This window comes from Bos grunniens, chromosome 2, assembly GCF_055505025.1.
Source record: "Bos grunniens cultivar Pamir isolate PY7600 chromosome 2, Bosgru_T2T1.0, whole genome shotgun sequence".
Classification (NCBI taxonomy): Eukaryota; Metazoa; Chordata; class Mammalia; order Artiodactyla; family Bovidae; genus Bos; species Bos grunniens.
In genome coordinates, this window is record NC_141166.1 from 40,557,470 (window position 1) to 40,576,615 (window position 19,146).

Consider the following 19,146-nt stretch of genomic DNA (forward strand, 5'->3'; position numbering starts at 1 on the left):
TGGTGGGCTGCAGTCCATAGAGGTCGAAAAGAGTCAGACATGACTGAGTGACTAACCAGCAACAAAAGAACGTTACCTAGAAAACAAGAAATTCTGGCAAAAAGCGGTTGTTTAATGGGCCCGCAGAGCATAACCCCGGTCATTCCAGTGTTTCTGTTTTTCGAACAGGCTTCTGCCTGTCTCATTGGCAGCGAACCCCCAGCCACCCAGTACTTACTTTTGCAGTCAGAATTGCACCCTAGGTAAGTTCTTCAGATGTGAGGGTTTCCGTCAATTACATCTTGTTGATTAGACACTCTCCTGGAATTTTTACTACCTCTCTTTAATATTGTGTTTGGTTTGAGTCAGCAGGTTAGGCTGATCTGTTTGTTTTCTGGCACCTGCCTTGTCATCTCATTCAGTTCATTCATGTTCACGGATTAATACATTACTTCTTTTTTTTTTCCTTTCTTTCTAGAACACAAGCCAGCATTCCCGAACATCCTGAAGAAGGGTTACCTGGAGATTCGGAAGGACCATGACAGTTACTGGCAAAGCTGTTACGCCGAGCTCTCCCCCTACAGCTTATACTTCTACAGCCTCGACAGCAGTGGGAATCAGAACCTCTACGCCACGTACCAGCTGTCCCACTTCCAGAGCATATCCGTTCTGGGAAACCTTGAGGCCAGGCTGGTGGACACCGTCCTGTATGACAACACTCAGCTGCAGCTAAAGGCAGAGTCACCGTGGGAGGCTTTGGACTGGGGGCAGAAGCTCTGGGAAGGTGTGCATGCGGCCGCACCAGCCTACATGGGCCGGCTGGGAGAGCTGGCCAACTCCCCGGGGCTTGGCCATCATGTGGACTGTCCACAGAATCATTGTTTACAGAAGAAATCCCGCGAGCTGCTCATGCCATCCCCTGTGCTGGATAGCCCCAAACAGTATCAAAACATCCTCAAATCCGGGACACTGTACAGGCTGACCATGCAGAACAACTGGAAGGCATTTACGTTTGTGCTGAGCAGGACCTGCCTGATGGCCTTTCCGCCGGGCAAGCTGGACGAGGACCCCCTGCTGAGCTACAACGTGGACGTGTGTCTGGCCGTCCAACTGGACCACCTGGACGACTGTGATTCTTGCTTTCAAGTCATTTTCCCCCAAGATATCCTCCGCCTCCGTGCTGAGACGCGGCAGAGGGCTCAGGAGTGGATGGAGGCCCTGAAAACAGCTGCCAACACGGCAAGGAGCTCAGAACAGAACCTGCAGGTCACGCTGAGGACCAAACCCAGGGATCAGATGGGTGGGCACGAACTCAGGAAGAACAAACGCCAGTCGGTGACTACTAGCTTCCTTAGCATCCTGACGACTTTGTCTCTGGAACGAGGGCTCACTGCTCAGAGTTTCAAATGTGCAGGTATGAAACAGCATTTCAGCCTAAAACTCATTAAAGAACAAAATTCTGAATCCCGCAAATGGAATTCACTTGAAAAATCCCTTTGAGAAGCCAGTCCCCAATACCTCTTGCATCTCACTAAGTCGTGTCCAACTCTTTGTGATCCCATGGACCGTAGCCCGCCAGACTCCTCTGTCCATGGGATTTCTCAGGTTAGAATACTAGAATGGGTAGCCATTCCCTTCTCCAGGGAATCTTCCTGACCAAGGATCGAACCGGGCTCTCCCATGTTACAGACAGATTCTTTACTGTCTGAGCCACCAGGGAAGCCCCTCCTTTAAGGAGTTTGCTATAGTAAACCATCTATCCATCTTCATGCCACTCTGATGAAGTAAGTAGAAGCAGCTGTAATCTACCCACTGAATCAAAATGACTCGGCTGCAGCATAAGCAGGCTAGAATGTAGACTTCCTGAGTCCTCTGTGATTCCATTTCCTCTGCCTTCTTAAATCAAGGTCACTGGGAATGTAGACTGTCTCCTAAGAGACATCCATGCCCAAAGCTGACTGCTGGCATTCCTTAGGTAAGGAAAGCATCCATAGTCAGTAACTGTCATTGATCATGACCTTGTCAGATTCTGTTAAGGAAGACTCCAGAAAGTCAGCCTTGACAGAGAACCTGGAGATGGCCAAGTGCAGGGCGATGATGAATCAGCAGGTGACCTCTGAGTCACGATGGGCTGGGCCCTCATTCTTGGGACTCCTGGGGCTACCAGAACTGCTGTGGAGGGCAAGACCCAAGGTGGAGGCCAAGGCCCAGTTATCTGGTAGTCCTTAAAACCCTGTTATTGCTTCTCTCCCCTACTCACCATTCCTCTCACCTTCCCGCAAACAGTAAACCAGAAAGCACGCATCTCTCACTAAACCAAGTCTGTTTATCTCCTATGAGCAAAATCAAATTATTTCCCTTTCACTATACATGCTTGTGTGATCAGTCGAGTCTGACTCTTTGTGACCCCGTGGACCATAGCCTGCCAAGCTCCTCTGTCCATGGGATTTTCTAGGCAAGAATACTGGAGTGGGTTGCCATTCCTACTCCAGGGGATCTTACCAACCCAGGGATCAAACCCATGTTTCTTGTATTTCCTGCACTGGCAGGCGGGTTCTTTACCAACTGTGCCACCTGGCAAGCCTTTCCCTTTGATTAAACCCCATGCAATTTGTCACAAGAAATTTACCATGGAGGTAGCTTTAAATGGAAGCTTGATTTGGAAAATTTCAATTCAGGTGTATCAGATTTAAGTATGTTGCTTAAAAATGAACAAGAAACCTACCACCAGTCAAGAGCAGATTTTCAATTTCATGCCCCTTCCTGCATTCAGAAAAGCCAGATAGCAGTGGCACAGTGAACCTTTGAATTTACCTTAGTTATGATGGTCGCCTCTTCTATTGAAAAATAATTTACTCAAAGCGGGGATTAAGTAAATCATCCATGCTTTGTCTGGAGGGCCTCAGTAGCTTGGGAGCCGACACTTGCAGGGTGGGCTGGGAGATACCAGCAACTCTGAGCCATACTGGGTGAGGTGCACATGGCTGCAAGCTTGTGTGACCTTGTGTTAAGTCAGCCAGCTACTTTCAGGAAAGGTTTTTGAAATAAGGAGATGCTGGTTTTAGCACAGTTTTTAGAAATTATTGACATTGCAGTGTCTTCATTTACTAGTGCATATATTATATTTCAGAGTTCAGCCAGTCAATAATAATTTATGAGTGCTTGCTCTATGGATGTGCTGGAATTGTGGTACACTCCTGTGGCTTTAGACTGCTGAGGAGGGCAACAAATCTGCTGTGTTATTAGAATCGGGGAGAACAGCCCAGCTTCATTTTCAAGGCGGAGACCAGAGTATGAATTGGGACCTTCCTAGTAAAAGAGGGAAGAAAAGCCTCAGGTGTTACACAGAATGATCCCTTTGTGGCCCTCTACTTCACCTTCCTGTCCTAAGTCTGCTTCCTGATGGAATGTGCCCTGCATACACCTTGGGCTACCTGAGTAGCATCTCTAACACCCAGAGGAAGGAGAAATACAGGCAGAGGGTACCGTTCGGCAGGTATACCACATCTGGCAGTTGGAGAAAGGAGAACAGGAAAAAGGCATAGAAAGGTGAGTGGAAGAGACAGGGAGACGGAAGCTAAGTGGAAAAGAGTAGGGAAAGGATCACATAATGGGCTGGGATAGGACCTGGAGCAGCTTCTTTGTGTGTGCCTGCTAGATTCTTTGCGACCGTATGGACTGTAGCCCACCAGGCTCCTCTGTCCATGGGATTCTCCAGGCAAGAATACTAGAGTGGGTTGTCGTGCCCTCCTCCAGGGGATCTTCCCAACCCAGGGATCGAGCCCGAGTCTCTTATGTGTCCTGCATTGGCAGGTGGGTTCTTTACCACTAGCGCCACCTGGAAAGCCCCAGAGCATCTGCTTTAGGGTCCATGTTTTAGGATGCCACCGTTTGCTGTGTGAATAGGGTGCTCACTGATTGACCGTCTGGAGAATAGGCTGTGGATGGTGGTAACAGGGACCCCAGAGACAGGGTAAGGTAGCCTAAGAGTCCTTTGCTCTGCTCGACTTTTACCTTCTTGCTTTTGGTTTGGAGTACTAATGGGGCACAAGTAGCTTTCTCATTTGGCGTGGGGAGAAGTCAGTCCTAATTTGTACAGTGTGGCTGATTCTCAAGCAAAATGTTTAATTTCACTTCACGTCCCCTCTTCCATCAGAAACAGCTACGCTCAGTCGCTCTGTGGTACACGTGGGTTATGCGTGGCTTCTATTTTCCTAAATACCTGTGCCCAGAATACTGGTTTCCTACTCAGATAGGCATACTCCATCTCCTGTAGGGGGCAGAGTCTCAAAAGAAAAAGGCCCAAACTTAGTAAGCAAACCTCTGAATGTTGTTTTAAGTTACTTAGGAGGCTGTTCCTTATATCAAAGATTATTATAACAGATGGAACTTGAAAAATTGATCTATGTTTCTCACAAACACAGTTAATCTAAACCAGCTGTTTGTGCATTTAGTCCTTGTGTCCCCTAGCTTTTCATCTTCATAAAGACATGCATTCAGTGAAAGAGCTGGTTGCATAGCATGTTTACCTTCCAAGCTGTCAAAAAGTCCAATAAACTGTTTTTAGTTGAATCTTGGCTTTCTTTATCATTTTGGGGAGAAGCTAATTCACAGTATTGCACTGTTTAAGTGAGCCTCTTTAGACTACAGGGACTTATGTCCACTTGGTCCCTCCCCCTTTAAATATTCCTAATGAATAAACTTTAACAGTGGAAGATTGCCCTGAGCAGGTCTTTATCATGATGTCATTCGGTTGCTATTCGGGGGAGCTACAGATGTTGGCTTTTAAATCTACAAAATAGTGCAGTTGGCCTCATTTCACTGAATACTTTCTGTAGGTGAAGAATTTTCTATATCCTTTTTAGAAACTTAGAGAGCCCCGGCAGAGAAAACGGACCCTGACCATCCCCAGATGCCTGAGGTTATGGTTTTGAAAATACATGCTTGCACGTAACTATTTATTTCTTAACATGTGCTTGAACTTTTTATAGTTGCGTTTGATTATGTGTGCTTTGTTACATGGCTCCCTCTCCAGCTCCATGGATGCTAGAAAACCCAGCTACAGCGGTCTTCCTGCTATTCTGTAACCTGTTCTTGCTCATTCATGGCTCCAAGGCCCTTATATACGCTCTTCCTTCTTTCTGAGAACGTGCCTTTGAAAATTAAATTCTTCCATTCATTCCACCGTTTATTGTGTACCAAGTTTCTGACCACATGCCTGAACCTCAGATGTACCTGGAGGAGTCAGTGGTCCCTGCCCTCAGGGATCTTGCAGTCTCCTAGGGAAACCAACATGAACCAGATTCATCACCAATGCCAAATGGCAACTGTGAGCAGAGCTGGGGAAGCGAGGCCCACAGGTCAGATTGGGGAGCTGTCAGAGTAGTGCCTGGAGAAGGAAATGGCAACCCACTCCAGTGTTCTTGCGTGGAGAATCCCATGGACGGAGAAGCCTGGTAGGCTGCAGTCCATGGGGTCACACAGAGTCGGACACGACTGAAGCGAGTTTGCAGCAGCAGAGTGGTGCCAAGTGGAAGTCTATGAAACTGCAAACATTGTGTCTTTTCTGACCGACAAAAAAGGGCAGTTTGATAAGGTTGAACTTCATGTTTGACCTTGAAGTCCCAGAAGGTTCCTGGGCAAAGGAGCACATGAGGAAAGTGGTATTTAGGAACAATTAATTTGCTAGTGCTTTAGTACAACTTTACAGAAGCACTTTAGCAGAAAGTAAGGAATGCTTCTTTAATGAAGTCACTGGTTGGGATTCAAAATTATGTTTGGCAATAGGGCATCTATAGTTTTAAAATATTAATGCTAAAACAAATAACTGTGCGGCTTATTAAAATATTTATGGGGTATGTACCTGTAAGTGGTTCTAAATGAGGTCATTCACAAAATGCTGTATCAATTTGATTATAAAGCAGTAGCACAGTTTTCTTCTGGAATTAGAAAATGTGTTCATACCTATTCCCCCTCAACAGATACTTGGTTTCCTGGCAGTAATATATACAGATAGTTCTCCTGTAATTTCCCAACAATCAAGAAACATAGCAGTTGAGTGTTATGCTAAAAGAGCCCAGAGCCTTGTTTATAGATGTGGCAAGAGATGGCAACACTCACGTCTCCAAGCGTGTTACTGCTTTGTGATTTGGAGGTGCAAACGGAAGGCCCACTGTGGGGCAGTGTTCTTGATTGTGAACCGAAATTGAAAATGTTAACAGAAGAGACAGCAAGAAAAACAGTGATCTGAGGGGATCCCCTCCACCATTTCACACTTTCAGTTTTTATGGTTTTACTCCTTGGGCTGCTGTTTAACCTCTTAGGACTGCTCTTGGTGATTACATCTCTCTGGCCTTAAGAGCTTTTTACTTTCCTTTTTTCTACCCCCCCTAGCCCTTGGGAGGGGTAAGCCCAAGGGGTGGGGGGAGTTTTGCTGTGAATTCTTCAGCCATTTAGTGCAAATTCCTGTAATTACCGGCATTGTGTCCTCTCTGAATGGCACATAATACAGCAGAAGCCATTCCTAATTGAGACCTTACAGGAGGTACAAATCCTCTCTTTGTTCAGCCTGACAAATTAGTGCCAGAAAGTGGCAGGGTCCGAGTGGAAATCAAAGGCAAGAAACACAAAGATGGAACTTAAGGCTACAGTAATAACCCTCTCTTGTCCTGAAGGGAAAAAAAGGAATGACCAATGAAAAATGAAGGTTTTTTTTGTTATAAATTCCCTTGACATGACAGCACCTCGGGGCTGCTCTATTTATTTAGCAAAAGTGATTAAACAGTAATACAACAGGGCCGCCCATTGTTTCCCCCCGGTGCCCCCACCTCACAGACCCCTGCTGCCTCGGCTAATTGATTGACAATGAACCTCTGATAAAGAAGTATGTTGTTAGGACCTGAGGTGGGGGGAGCCTTTTTTCCCCTCTTTTTGTGTGTCTGAGTGTGTGTGTGTATGTGTGTGCGTGTGTGGGTGTGATTTCATTTTTGTTTGAATTGCACTCCAGTTTCTCTTTGCCCCACCCCTTCTTTCCCCTCCTCTCCCCTTTGCTTTCCACTCCCCTTACCCCAAAGCTTTTGAGCAGTTGCTCCCAGCTGACATTCACAAACAGGTAGTGAGGAATTAGAATTGTAGTACAGGCTTTTGACAAGTTTATCTTCGAGCAAACTTCCTCCTCTCCCTTTGGTCCATTTAAGGCAGAACAGGAGTGTGAGAAGACAGAAAAGGGGAAGAGGGCTGATTATTGGTGCTTTAAGCTCAGAGAAGTGGGGTTTTTTTGTTGTATGTTGTTTTTTTAGTTTCTCGTGTGTGGGAACGGATGTCTGAAGCTAATCTTTCAACTTTAAGAATCTGTGCACGTTTATGTGTGTAGGTGGGGGCGGCGTTGTAGAATAAGAAATAAAATTTTGAATTATTTAAATCTCCCCTCAGTTCCTGAGAAGCAAGGATTGATTATTTTAGGATAGAACATGGCTGCTTGTGGTGTAATTCAGCACCCCAAGATTGCTGTAAATGGTGGGAAGATGACCAAAGGCCTCTAGGCAGATAATTAATAGCCCCTAGTTATATATGCTCAGCTAGCTAAGCTGAAGCTAAATCCCAAATTTAACTCTGTTACAGCTGCAAAAACAAATCATTTCAAGCCCCTATGAAAGCAAAATATATTAAACAAACAGTATCGACCTTGTTAATACCCCATGGCATTTCATGTGATAAATGAGGGCGTCTTTCTGGCAAAGGCCTGTTTTATGGCATCGTTTGGACATAAAAGATACCTTTACCCTGGTAATACAAGCATCCCTGATAGAAAGTATGGAGTGGTTAATTATTCATTAAATAGCTGCCAGTCTGGAAGTAAGCAGTATTTCGGACTTGGGCACAGTTAGTTACTTATTGGCCTCAGAGTAAATCATGCAGAATGGCAATTCTTAAGAAAAAGAGAAATTGAATTTGGGAGCTGATTATGCACGAGTCTAGGTAAAATAAGTTCTGTACATTTTAAGTGCCAAGTCGGAAAGTTATACAACTTACTACTTACATTCTTGAAAAAAAACAAATTCCAGTATGGCCAAAAATCTGTTTTGATTCTCATGTGAAAAATTAGGGGATCTCTAGTAGCCAAAGCGCCAGACCTCCTAAGAAAATGAGAGACAAAAAAAGAAATTGACTTTCCTTGATAGCTCCAATTCCTCTCTTTACTACTATTTTCAAATTTGTCTCATACTTATTAGGAATGGTAATACAGTGAAGATTTATGTGACTTAAGGAATAGGCAGGTAGCCAATTGGAAGAGAAAGAAACAATTAGGAAGACTCTGCTGTGCCCCTCAAAACATAAATAGCTTGGAGTAATGAGAACTATTTAGTCCATTATAACCATCTCACTTTGTATTGGGCTTCCCTGTGGCTCAGCTGGTAAAGAATCCGCCCGCAATGCGGGAGACCTGGGTTCGATCCCTAGGTTGGGAAGATCCCCTGGAGAAGGGAAAGGCTACACACTCCAGTATTCTGGCCTAGAGAATTCCATGGATTGTATAGTCCATGGGGTTGCACTTTGTATTGTCTAAGTTATTTTGTTTTTGAGTGTATTTGATTGCTGTCTCCCAGAGAAGAAATCTCTAGTTCGTTTTGTTTGTGTGCTGGAGGGCTAAGTTTTATTTGCCCAACCTTGATTAGCACCATGGAGGCATTCTGATAGTAAAATCCATAAGTGGAGTTTCAGTGGAGGATTTATTTCAACATGCATTTATTAAACCCCTCATGTATGTAGGGGCTTTCCTGGTGGCTCAGACGGTAAAGAATCTGCCTGCAGTATAGGAGACTTGGGTTCGATCCCTGGATTGGCAGGATCCCCTGGAGAAGGAAATGGCTACCCACTCCAGTATTCTTGCCTGAGAAATCCCATAGACAGAGGAGCCTGGTGGGCTACAGTCCATGGGGTCCCAAAGAGTCAGACACGACTGAGTGACTAATACTTTCATGTATGCCACACACATGCTCTTCCAGGTACCTTGGGATATGGGAGTAGGAGTGTGGTGTATGCTGTGCTCTTCAAAACATCTAGAACTCCTGCCCCTCCTGAAGTGTATTGGGGGCTGGATGGGACTGGGAGACAAAGGCGGGCAAGCCAGTGGTTTGGAGACCCGTACGTCCGTGGCTGTGTTCATGTCAGAGAACCCTGTTGTAGAGAACTTGAAAGCTAAAGTGCTAAAGGAGTGTCTTTCCTCACTCTTCCGTTTAAAACTTTGTCCTTCTGCTTCCTGGAGAATTAATCTCAGGGGACCATCATCTCAGCTTTTACTACCATCTATCAAAGATAAAACCTGAATTTCTATTATGTGCTCATTATGTAGTAGGTGCGATAGGAGATACAAGAGAAGCATAGGTGTGGCCTGGACCCCTAGGACATTATAGTCTGGTTGAGGGTGCACAAAGGAAAGTGAGGGATTACTAGACAGTTAGGTCAGATCCATGCTTAGTGTTCAGAAAAGCATTTGGTAAAAAACCCTCAAGACGGAGAAACTTGGGTTATCAGAGATTTTAATAATGTTGTTTTGTGAATGGTGAATGACTGACAGCTTTACCCAAGGATTATTGACTAACAAATTCCTTTCATCCTAGAATGTTGTCAGTAAAGATACATGAAAAAAGTGAGAAGCAGCATACTTGAGTAATTAGGAGTTAGGACTCTGGAATCAGACTGGCTAAGTTCCTAGATCTGCTACTCACTCTGTGACTTTGGGTAAATTACTTAACCTCTCTGTACCTTCATTTTAAAATTTCAGATGTGAGAAAATAATCACATCTACTCCATAAGTTTGTAGTAAGAATAAAATGGGTTAAAAGGGCTTAAAACAGTACCTGGCACATGCTATATGCTATGATTAGTCGCTCAGTCGTGTCTGACTTTTTGCAATCCCATGGACTATAGCCCGCCAGGCTCCTCTGTCTGTGGGGATTCTTCAGGCAAGAATACTGAAGTGAGTTGCCATGCCCTCCTCCAGGGGATCTTCCTAACCCAGGGATCAAACCCAGGTCTCCCGCATTGCCTGGCACATAGTAAATGCTATATAAGAATTTTGTTGTTCACTCAGTCCTGTCTGACTCTTTTCAACCCCATGGACTGCAGCACGCCAGGCTTCCCTGTCCTTCACCATCTCCTGGAGCTTGCTCAAACTCATGTCCACTGCGTCAGTGATGCCATTCAACCATCTCATCCTCTGCCGTCCCCTTCTCCTCCTGCCTTCAACCTTTCCCAGCATCGGGGTCTTTTCTAATGAGTCAGCTCTTCACATCAGGTGGCCAAAGTATTGGAGCTTCAGCTTCAGCAGCAGTCTTGATTTCAAGCAGAAAACCCTTGATTTCCTTTAGGATTGACTGGTTTGATCTCCTTGCAGTCCAAGGGACTCTCAAGAGTCTTTTCCAACACCATAGTTCAAAAGCATCAATTCTTTGGTACTCAGCCTTCTTTATGGTCCAACTCTCACATCCATACATCACTACTGGAAAAACCATAGCTTTGACTATATGGACCTTTGTCAGCAAAGTAATGTCTCTGCCTTTTAATATGCTGTCTATATGTAAGAATTATCTAGTTTTATTATTTGTCTACATAGGACAATAATTACATGGATAAAGATATCATAGGCCTACATACCAAATTTGCAGTTATCTCTAAACTAGGTTGGACAACTAATGTGTTGAGTGACAATCAAGATTCTGAAACACGCTAAAAGAATGGACCAAATGAGGTGAGATTTAGTAGGGATTAATAGATAATCCTATACCTATATTCAGAAAGTCAGCTGTGAAGATGGAAGGAGGAGAAACTCGATCTAATAGCAGCTCACGTGGTCATACAGATGAGATTTAGTAGGGATCAATAGATAGTCCTATACTTAGGTTCAGAGAATCAGCTACAAAGATGGAAAGAGGAGAAACTTAATCTAATAGCAGCTCATGTGGTCATACAGATGAGGCCCTGGGGAAGCCAGCATTTGTGCTGTTGTGGCTACACAAAGTGCAAGCACAAAACAGGTCCAGAAAGAAGAGAACGTATCCTCACTGTGGCCAGAGCACACCTGGAAATGTCAGTTATGGATGCTGCTTTAGAGGAACAAACAAATATCTACTGACACTCGATAGGATAGTTAAGGGACTAAAAAGCCCTGCCATACAAATGTCACCCAGGATAGGGAGGACCCGTCTTGTTTCCACATTATTTGAAGGCTGCCATTTAGAAGAGAAAATAGGCTTACTTTGTGTAGTTCCATTCGCTCAAAGTAACAGAAATGCCCAGAGTAGAATGGATTTTCCTTATTGAAGAGGGTTTGATGGCCATGGGTGAAAATGAGTAGAGTGGCAATGAGACCAGAGGGTCTGGAACGTTGACCTCAAGGCCAGTCTTCTAACTTGTCTGAGCTTCGTGTTTCTCCTCTGCAGGATGAAGAGGTGCATTAATTCAGCCCTTCTGCAAATATTTATTGAATTTCTTCTATATTTTATGCAGTATGCTTGATGCATAGTGAACAAGATAATCCCGTTGTATGTCCTCACAGAACTTGAAAGCCGGAAGCCAACTGAATAAGTAACTCTGGCACCTGAAGGTCTTTGAGTATCTTTCCAACACTTCCAACTGTCTGCGGTATTTTAGAGGGGACAGTTTTGCTCTGTATGGTCCCTTTTATCTCTCATTCTGTGATTCTTTGAAATATCTATAGAAGATTAGAGAAAATTAGATTAATGTGGTCCTCCATTTAAACTTCATTTAATAAGCAATGCCTTTTTGCTTTGGGTAACAGTATTTAAACCATTAGAAATATCACTTGACTAAGAAGACAGGAGATGGGATTTTTTTTTTTTTTCTGATATCTGTCATTGGATAAATTACTCTTTCGTAGTCTAAGTTTCTAGATCCAGGAAATTCATTTTCAATAAAACTAAATGTATATTAAGAATGTGAATACACACTGAAATAGTACTGTCACTATGGAAGAAGAAGAATGTTATATAATTTGCGTTTTGAACTATTTCACATCCTAAAATTCAGAGAGATCTGATCACTTTATATAAGTAGGCCGTTTGATTTTATAGGATATAAATTTGCTTTTTGATTTATTCCTGGTATTCTCATCATAGAAGTCACATGTTGTCTTTGATATGTTTCAGAAGAATAAAATCATTTTGAATTTCAGAAGATAGGGATCTTTTGATAGACCTTCCTGAACTTCATAGACCATAGCTGTGCTATCTTTTTTTAAAAAAGCTGTTCATTTCTCCTAGTCTTTGTTGCTATACTTTGGTCTGGAAAGTTCTTGTCCCTTTTTGTAGCTTCCTTTATGGTTAACATTGTTCTCATCGTGTGTTCATTTCCGGCTAAACTTCTAAAGTAAGTGTTAATATACTATTGGACTCTACGTTGAGTTAAAAGTTTCTATTTACTGACCTTTCACTGGGAGGGAAATTGGTCTAGGTGTGGTTTTAGGACAGACTGGGGTAGGTTCTTTTAATTTCTAACTAAGTTCCGTGAAAAACTAAGCTTTCATGAAGTCCTTAGAATAAGAGCTACTAGAGAGGTTTTCTAAACTCCATTATACTGCCTAAAATCAGAAACATTTTTAACTGAAAAACTTGCTGTTTTATCATATGTCTCTGAATAAGAAATTGGGGAATGGAGTAGTGCCAACTTATTTCTTGCATTAATATTTCCATCCATTCATTCAACAGACATGGGCCTAATACGGCCCCCAAAATTGAGGACCCTAGAAAATATGGCTATAAACGGGTCTTTATACCTTGAAACATTCTAATATAGAAAATGTTTTCATTAAATTATGTTAGTTAAAAAAAAAAACAACATGAAACTCCTTTACATGTTTCTGATAAAAAGTGGAGCAGGCCTGCAAAGCCATGTGATCACGGGTGAAAGCCAGTGTTTTGGGTACAGTTTTGTATTGTGCTTTGTTGAAGACTTCTAGGTGTGAACAATCCTTTATACTCCTAGAGACTTATTTCCAAGCCTTTCATGACCGCTCTCCCCAAACCCCACTCTTATCCTGCAGGTAAATTGGACCATTCCTCCTGCTTGATTCCACCCACCTCCACTGTTGGACTCATGGGCCTGTGACTTGTGTCTCACTTTTTTGAGGGCAGGACCCCAGCATCTCTCAAACTGTGGTTGGAACACCATTTGCATCCAAATCACGAGCGTGATATGGGGAGCCCTGGCTGGATTCTTGCCTAAGACCTGCTGGAGTCAGAATCTCTCCAATCAGGCCTAGAGATTTCACGAACTTTCCAGTTGGTTTACACGCATGCAAAGTTTGAGAAACCACCAATCTAGCCCACAGAATGTTCTTAGTGAGTGGATCGAGCCGTATTTCAGCTTTCTTTAGGTTATATAGGTACGTTTCCTTTAATTGTTTCTTCTACCTATGACCATTCATACCTATGAGATATCAATCTGCTGATCATCTGTAGGTTTTCATATCCTCATTATATCCTGGAAACTACAATGGTGTTCTTTTAGGGTTCTACCCTGTGGTGAATACAAATGAAGGAAGTGATGAGCTCAAGTCCTTGATCCACATTTTTGGCTTCTTTTTCCTTTGAGACACTCTAATGTTATGTCTTTATTTTATACTTGGCATAGTTAGTGTTTGAATTTTGAGACTGGCTTTCACCTCACTGTCTTTTCTCCCAGCCTGGTAATTTTTCCCATAGATGACTACAGTGGCTTCCTAACCAGGTTTTCTGCTTTCATTCTTTTTTTTCTGGCCACAAGGTGTGACTTGTGGGATCTTAGCTCCCCAACCAGGGATTGAACCTGGGCCTTCAGCAGTGAAAGCACCAAATTCTCTGGACCACCAAGAAATTCTTCCCTGCTTCCATTCTAACCTTCCAAATCTTATCTTAACTGCAGTGAGTGTGATCTTATTAAAATTAAGATTGACCCTGGTAGACCTTTCTACACCATTTTTCAGTAGCTTCTCACTTCCTTTGATGTGAAGACTGGCATCTTTATAGCTCCTCCCTCGTGGTACGGCCCCTGCCCACCTCCTAACCATCAACTCTTGTCCTCTTGTCACTCTCCCCTACACTGGGTTCCGGCCCCACTGCCTTCAGCCACTTCCTTTGCACTTGCCCGAGAGCCTTCCCATGGTGGTTGCCTCCCCTGGAATATTGCCACCCTCACCATTAACCCCCAACTCATTCTTCAGGTCACTACTTAGATATCCCTTTCTCAAGAACACCTTCTCCAACCAACCCTTCTGACTGACTCAGGACCTTTTTAATTCCCTCTGCTATCATGCTGATCTACTACATCCAAAAAGTTCCAAAAAAGAAAACTTGAATTTGCTGAGTATCAGCAACTATTTGCATAGCATTTACATTAGGGATTATAAGTAATCTAGAGATGATTTAAAGTATGTGGAAGGCTGTGTATAGATTATGTACTTTAATAGGACATGCGAATACTACACCCTATTATTTAAGGGACTTGAGCATCTGCAGATTTTGTTAGCCATAGTGGGATCCTGGAGCCGATACCCCGTGGGTACTAAGGAATGACTGTACTTATGATTATGCTTTTATTAAGGAAGGATACAAATCAGGAACAGCCAAATGGAGAGACTCAGACAGCAAGGTCTGAGAGGGCTCTAAACACAAAAGAGTTTCCTTGCCCTCTCTCCATGGAGTCAGAGCACATCACCCTCAGCACACCAATGTATTCATCCGCCAGGATGTCCCCAGAGCTTCAGTGTCCAGAGTTCTTACTGGGGCTTCATTATATAGGCATGTGTGATCGAATCACTGGCTTTGTGATTGAACTCAATCTCTAGTTCCCATTCCCTTCCCCAGAGGTCACACTGACTCCTAGTCCCAGGTCTCTAACTCTGTGATTGATCCTTCCGGCAACAACCCTCTCACCCCAACCTGAAGCTATTTAGTGGCCCACCAGGACTCGCCTCACTAGCATTAACTCCGTTGTGATCCATGGGGCTCATGAATAATAAAGATACTTGTGTCACTCAGGAAATTCCAAGGGTTTTAGAAGCTCCCTGCCAGGAACAAGGAAGAAAGACCAGATAATTCATTATCATACAGCAGCTCAGAATATTGAGGGGGCCATTTCTACCGCAAAAATGGAGCCTGGATGAAAGGAGGTTGAGTGATGTTGTGGTTGCCTCTTAGTGAGTGGGCTTCCCTGGTGGCTCAGTGGTAAAGAGTCTACTTGCTAATGCAGGAGACACAGAAGACGCTGTTTTGATCCCTGAGTCAGGAAGTTACTCTGGTGTAGGAAATGGCAACCTGCTTCATTATTCTACCCTGGGAAATCCTATGGTCAGAGGAGCCTGGTGGGCTAAGTCCATGGGATCTCAAAGAGTCAGACATGACTGAGCATACACTTCAGAGAATGAGAAAGGCATGGCCTGCTCAACCTGTTTCCTCATTTCTGGTATGCTACTGGTAGGTGCCTTCTAGCACTGACTGCATCTGCCAGGGGAGGGGAGATTTCTGGTGGTGTCTTCCTGGGTCACTGCGGGACCAAGCAGCTTCAGAAGCAAATAAGAAACTGGCCAGTCTTGGGCTGCCCAGCCTGGCTACAGCTCTCCCAGAGCCCCAGCTCAGGGTGGAGGGGTGATGGACATGTCCAGTGACTGTGATCCCTGCTGTCTCACCCAGGTACTGCTCTCACATCTTGGTTTAAAATAGAGTGTTTCCTTTTTAAACGGCTATTATAAAGATGATCAACAAAATTAATTTTATATATTACCTTTAACTGAAAATGCAGTGTATGCTATTTTTAGATACAGGAGCTAGGATTTCAAAACCAAAGACATGTAGCCTTGTATCAGCTTCCAAAAGAGCGCAAATCACGTTCATTTATTTCCAGCTTTGTTTAGGCATAATTCACAGTTGACATTGTGTAATGTGAAGGTGTACGAGATCATGATTTAATATATGTGTGTAACGTGAAATGATTGTCACAAAAAGATTAGTTAACATATCCATCACCTCACATAGTTACTTTTTTTTCGGTAGTGAGAACTTTTACCATCTACTTTTTTAGCAATTTTCGAGGATACAGTACAGTATTACTAACTATAGTCGTTCTAACCGGGTCTGTACTGAGAGTTGTGTCTTGCCCATATTTTTTCAGTAATGTAAATAAATCACGTGTGGCTGAACCAAAAGCTTTGCTAAAAGCCACTTCCTCCTTAAATCACCAGGCCCATACCGCTGACAGAGAGGATAGACTTAGTTTGAAAGCCTTGGTCTCTTTCTTCCTTTACCAATAAAGATGTTGTTCTCAACCCCCAGACTTTGAGAGACCAGACAAAATAATAGACACACGTGATCTGGGGGCTGGGAAGGATCCAGATTCAGTAGGATAAGTAATAAATTAGGAGCACAAGAGCTCAGTCTTCTGTTTACAGCCCTGCGGCTGATTTATCTTAACAGCCTCGAGCTAGCCTGTCACCATCTTGCAGGTCGGCAACTTTGACACCATAACTTGAGGCAAGATTAAACTGTCTTGACTATGTACAATTCAAATGTTATAAAATGTCAGTTGCACTCAAAGTGCTAAATATTATCTATCACTGCATTTTTTCCTCCGGGAAATATGAGGGAGGACATTCTGTTTTATGATGTAAAACTGGATGGAAACCTCGAAGAAAATGATGTTTCTCAGCCATCGTTAGGATGGGGAATTTTAACTGAGTAAAAGGTGTCCAGTTATGTGGGGGATTTCCTGGCTACCCCTTGAGTCCAACTGTCCTGCATGACCCTCCCCTCAGTAATCTTCACCCGCCCACAGACGTACTGTGGTTTCCTGATTCTCCCCCTCTTTCCTCCCCACTCCCATCATTGGATGCTGTCTGTCTGAGCCATCATCCATATTGAGGCTTTCCAGGGTTAATAAATCATACTTCTTCATTCTGCTTCTAGGGGTCAGGCGGATGGCGATCAAGATCTTGCATGCATTGCTCATAGATCACATGCAGTGTTATCTAAGGGAGCCTTAAATTAGGGAGACTTCTTCACATGGTCACAACTGGAGTCCCTAAGGCCATGTCCTCTTGCCACAGCCAACGGAAAAACTGCTCCTTGCAGGCCAACTGAGCATGCCAAGGTCCTTCTTCTAAACTCCCTGGTCAGATACCTCATTTCCTTATCTGTGAGGACGGCCGGATGAGCAATGGGGAGAGAAGCTGAGAATACTGCTCTAGGAAATTCCTCTCAGATGGCAACGTGAAGACCCGAGAATAGGCATTTCTCACTTGGAGGTGTTGTGTGTATCTGTGTGTCTTCCAGTGTCCATAAATTAAAGTTTTATTGGCACACGGTGACACTTTTGTTTATGTATTGTCTGTGGTTGCTTCTGAGTCATAGGTGTTTTTTGTTCTCTTGCCTACCTGCTCTAAATATCCTGACACCAGCAGCCTGTCTTCTTCAAATGCGAACCATATCGTTAAGAACCATATAGTTAAAAGATTAGTCTTGGCGGTGGTTGCAAATCTTTGTTTTTAGAGAGGCAGAAAAACTTGGAAAGCAAGACAAAGAAGACATAAGGGAAAAGAATAAAGGAAGAAAGTAGACTAAGGCAGTTCCTAAATCCTCTGGAACACAAAGAATTTGGTGCAAGGTAAAAATGAAGGAATTCAAGCGTGGGCTTGAAGCTGATGAAAGTGATTTTTTTTTTCACTTTGAGTCTTTTCCTAGTACTGCTCAGATCCACTCTCATGACTTTAATTTTATCAAATTGTTGTCATTACTAAAATAGCTCAGGTAGAAATTGCTGTAAGAGATGTTGTCAGGGTTTCTTCACAGGTTTTAGCAAGGGAGAGGAAAGGTTGTGTTTTAAAGATATTGTAAGGTTCAAAGAGAGGAGACTCTCACAAAATAAGCAGAGAGAAACAGGCATTAAGAATGAGGAGTGATGTGAAGGAGAATTCCGAAGGGACCCTGATGGGACAGTGTGTGTGACAGAAGCTACAAGCTGATGAAGCTAATGCACATGGAGCCTTCTGTATACATGCTGGAAGGAAATGTAGGTTCTGAAACAAGTCAGGAAAGGACAAGGTGCTTTTCAAGTAAATCTGAAAGATAATCTGAACCTCTAAGCCAATAAGAGGTTATTGATCTTTTCAAGGAATCATAATAGAGATATAACTGGGGAATCACAGAAGAATTAGTGGTGGCTTAATATAATGTTAAATACCAGGGGAAGTCACTGTAAACAACGTAACTGGGGCACACAGTGGATCCTCTGTGAAGAAAAAAGGATTCAGAGCAGGGCCGTGACTAGGGTGAGGAGAGGAAGGCACTCATTTGAGGCGTAAAACTTAAGGAAATGCAAAAAAAACCCAAAACTCTCAGTAACCAAGATAAACATTATTTTAATGGAATATTATTTAAAAATAAAGATTAACACCAAAAAGTACATAATGAACAAAATAAAAAATTTTTAACAGTATCAGATAGCATAGGTGTGACTGATTTCCTTGGGCCTCAGGCTCTAATATATGGTCCAGAGAAACATTCCAGTAAGACAGTTTACTTAAGAAGATATCTTCCCCCAAAGCTTTTAGTGTGTAAGTTCCGAGTAGCCCAGCCTGATGTTCACCTTGTTGATATTGAGGATGGTGAGGTTGACCCCCCACTGGTCTGTCTAGTGGGCTGCCAAATGGGGAATCCAGACTGATATACATGGAGCCATCTGTTTACACACTGGAAGGAATTGTGGGTTCTAAAACCTACATTTTAGATTAATAACTATGATTTAGCAATGACAGATTCTGGGTTAAGATAGAACTGCAGTGGACGCTGTGTAAACCACAACAGAGGAGCATTATTTCTCCACTGGCCGTCTGCATGTTTAAATAATCCGCTTAGTCTGGCCCCTTCTGTTTCTGTCTGTGTTTTTCAAGTAAGAGTTACTGGTAGCAAGTGTTTCACCAGCGGAGTAATTTATGAAGAGATGAGCCCCAGGCTTGGAGGAGGTGTAACGGTCAGGTAGTCTATAGATGGTGGTGCAGTGTGGACAACACCTCTTTTTGGAGGCACCTCTCACGTAAACTGGGCTTCCCAGTTGGTGCTAGTGGGAAAGAACCTGCTTGCCAACGCAGGAGACATAATCAACCTGGGTTCGATCCCTGGG

At 43.4% G+C, this 19,146-nt stretch overlaps 1 protein-coding gene across 4 annotated transcripts in view; it reads left to right on the forward strand.

Moving 5' to 3' along the window:
• PLEKHM3 (pleckstrin homology domain containing M3) overlaps positions 1–19,146 on the forward strand; it is a 223,389-nt gene that overhangs the window by 51,371 nt on the left and 152,872 nt on the right. For 3 of the 4 annotated variants that reach the window (XR_015143057.1, XM_086343271.1, XM_086343275.1), the window contains exon 3: positions 458–1,393. Coding sequence is in view for 3 of the 4 variants with exons in the window: in XM_086343271.1 (XP_086199397.1) it covers positions 458–1,393 (936 nt within the window). In the remaining variant the exon portion in view is untranslated. Of the gene's footprint in view, positions 1–457; positions 1,394–16,934; positions 17,334–19,146 lie in introns of those variants that run through there. The other variant, XM_086343283.1, reaches the window with a different exon arrangement.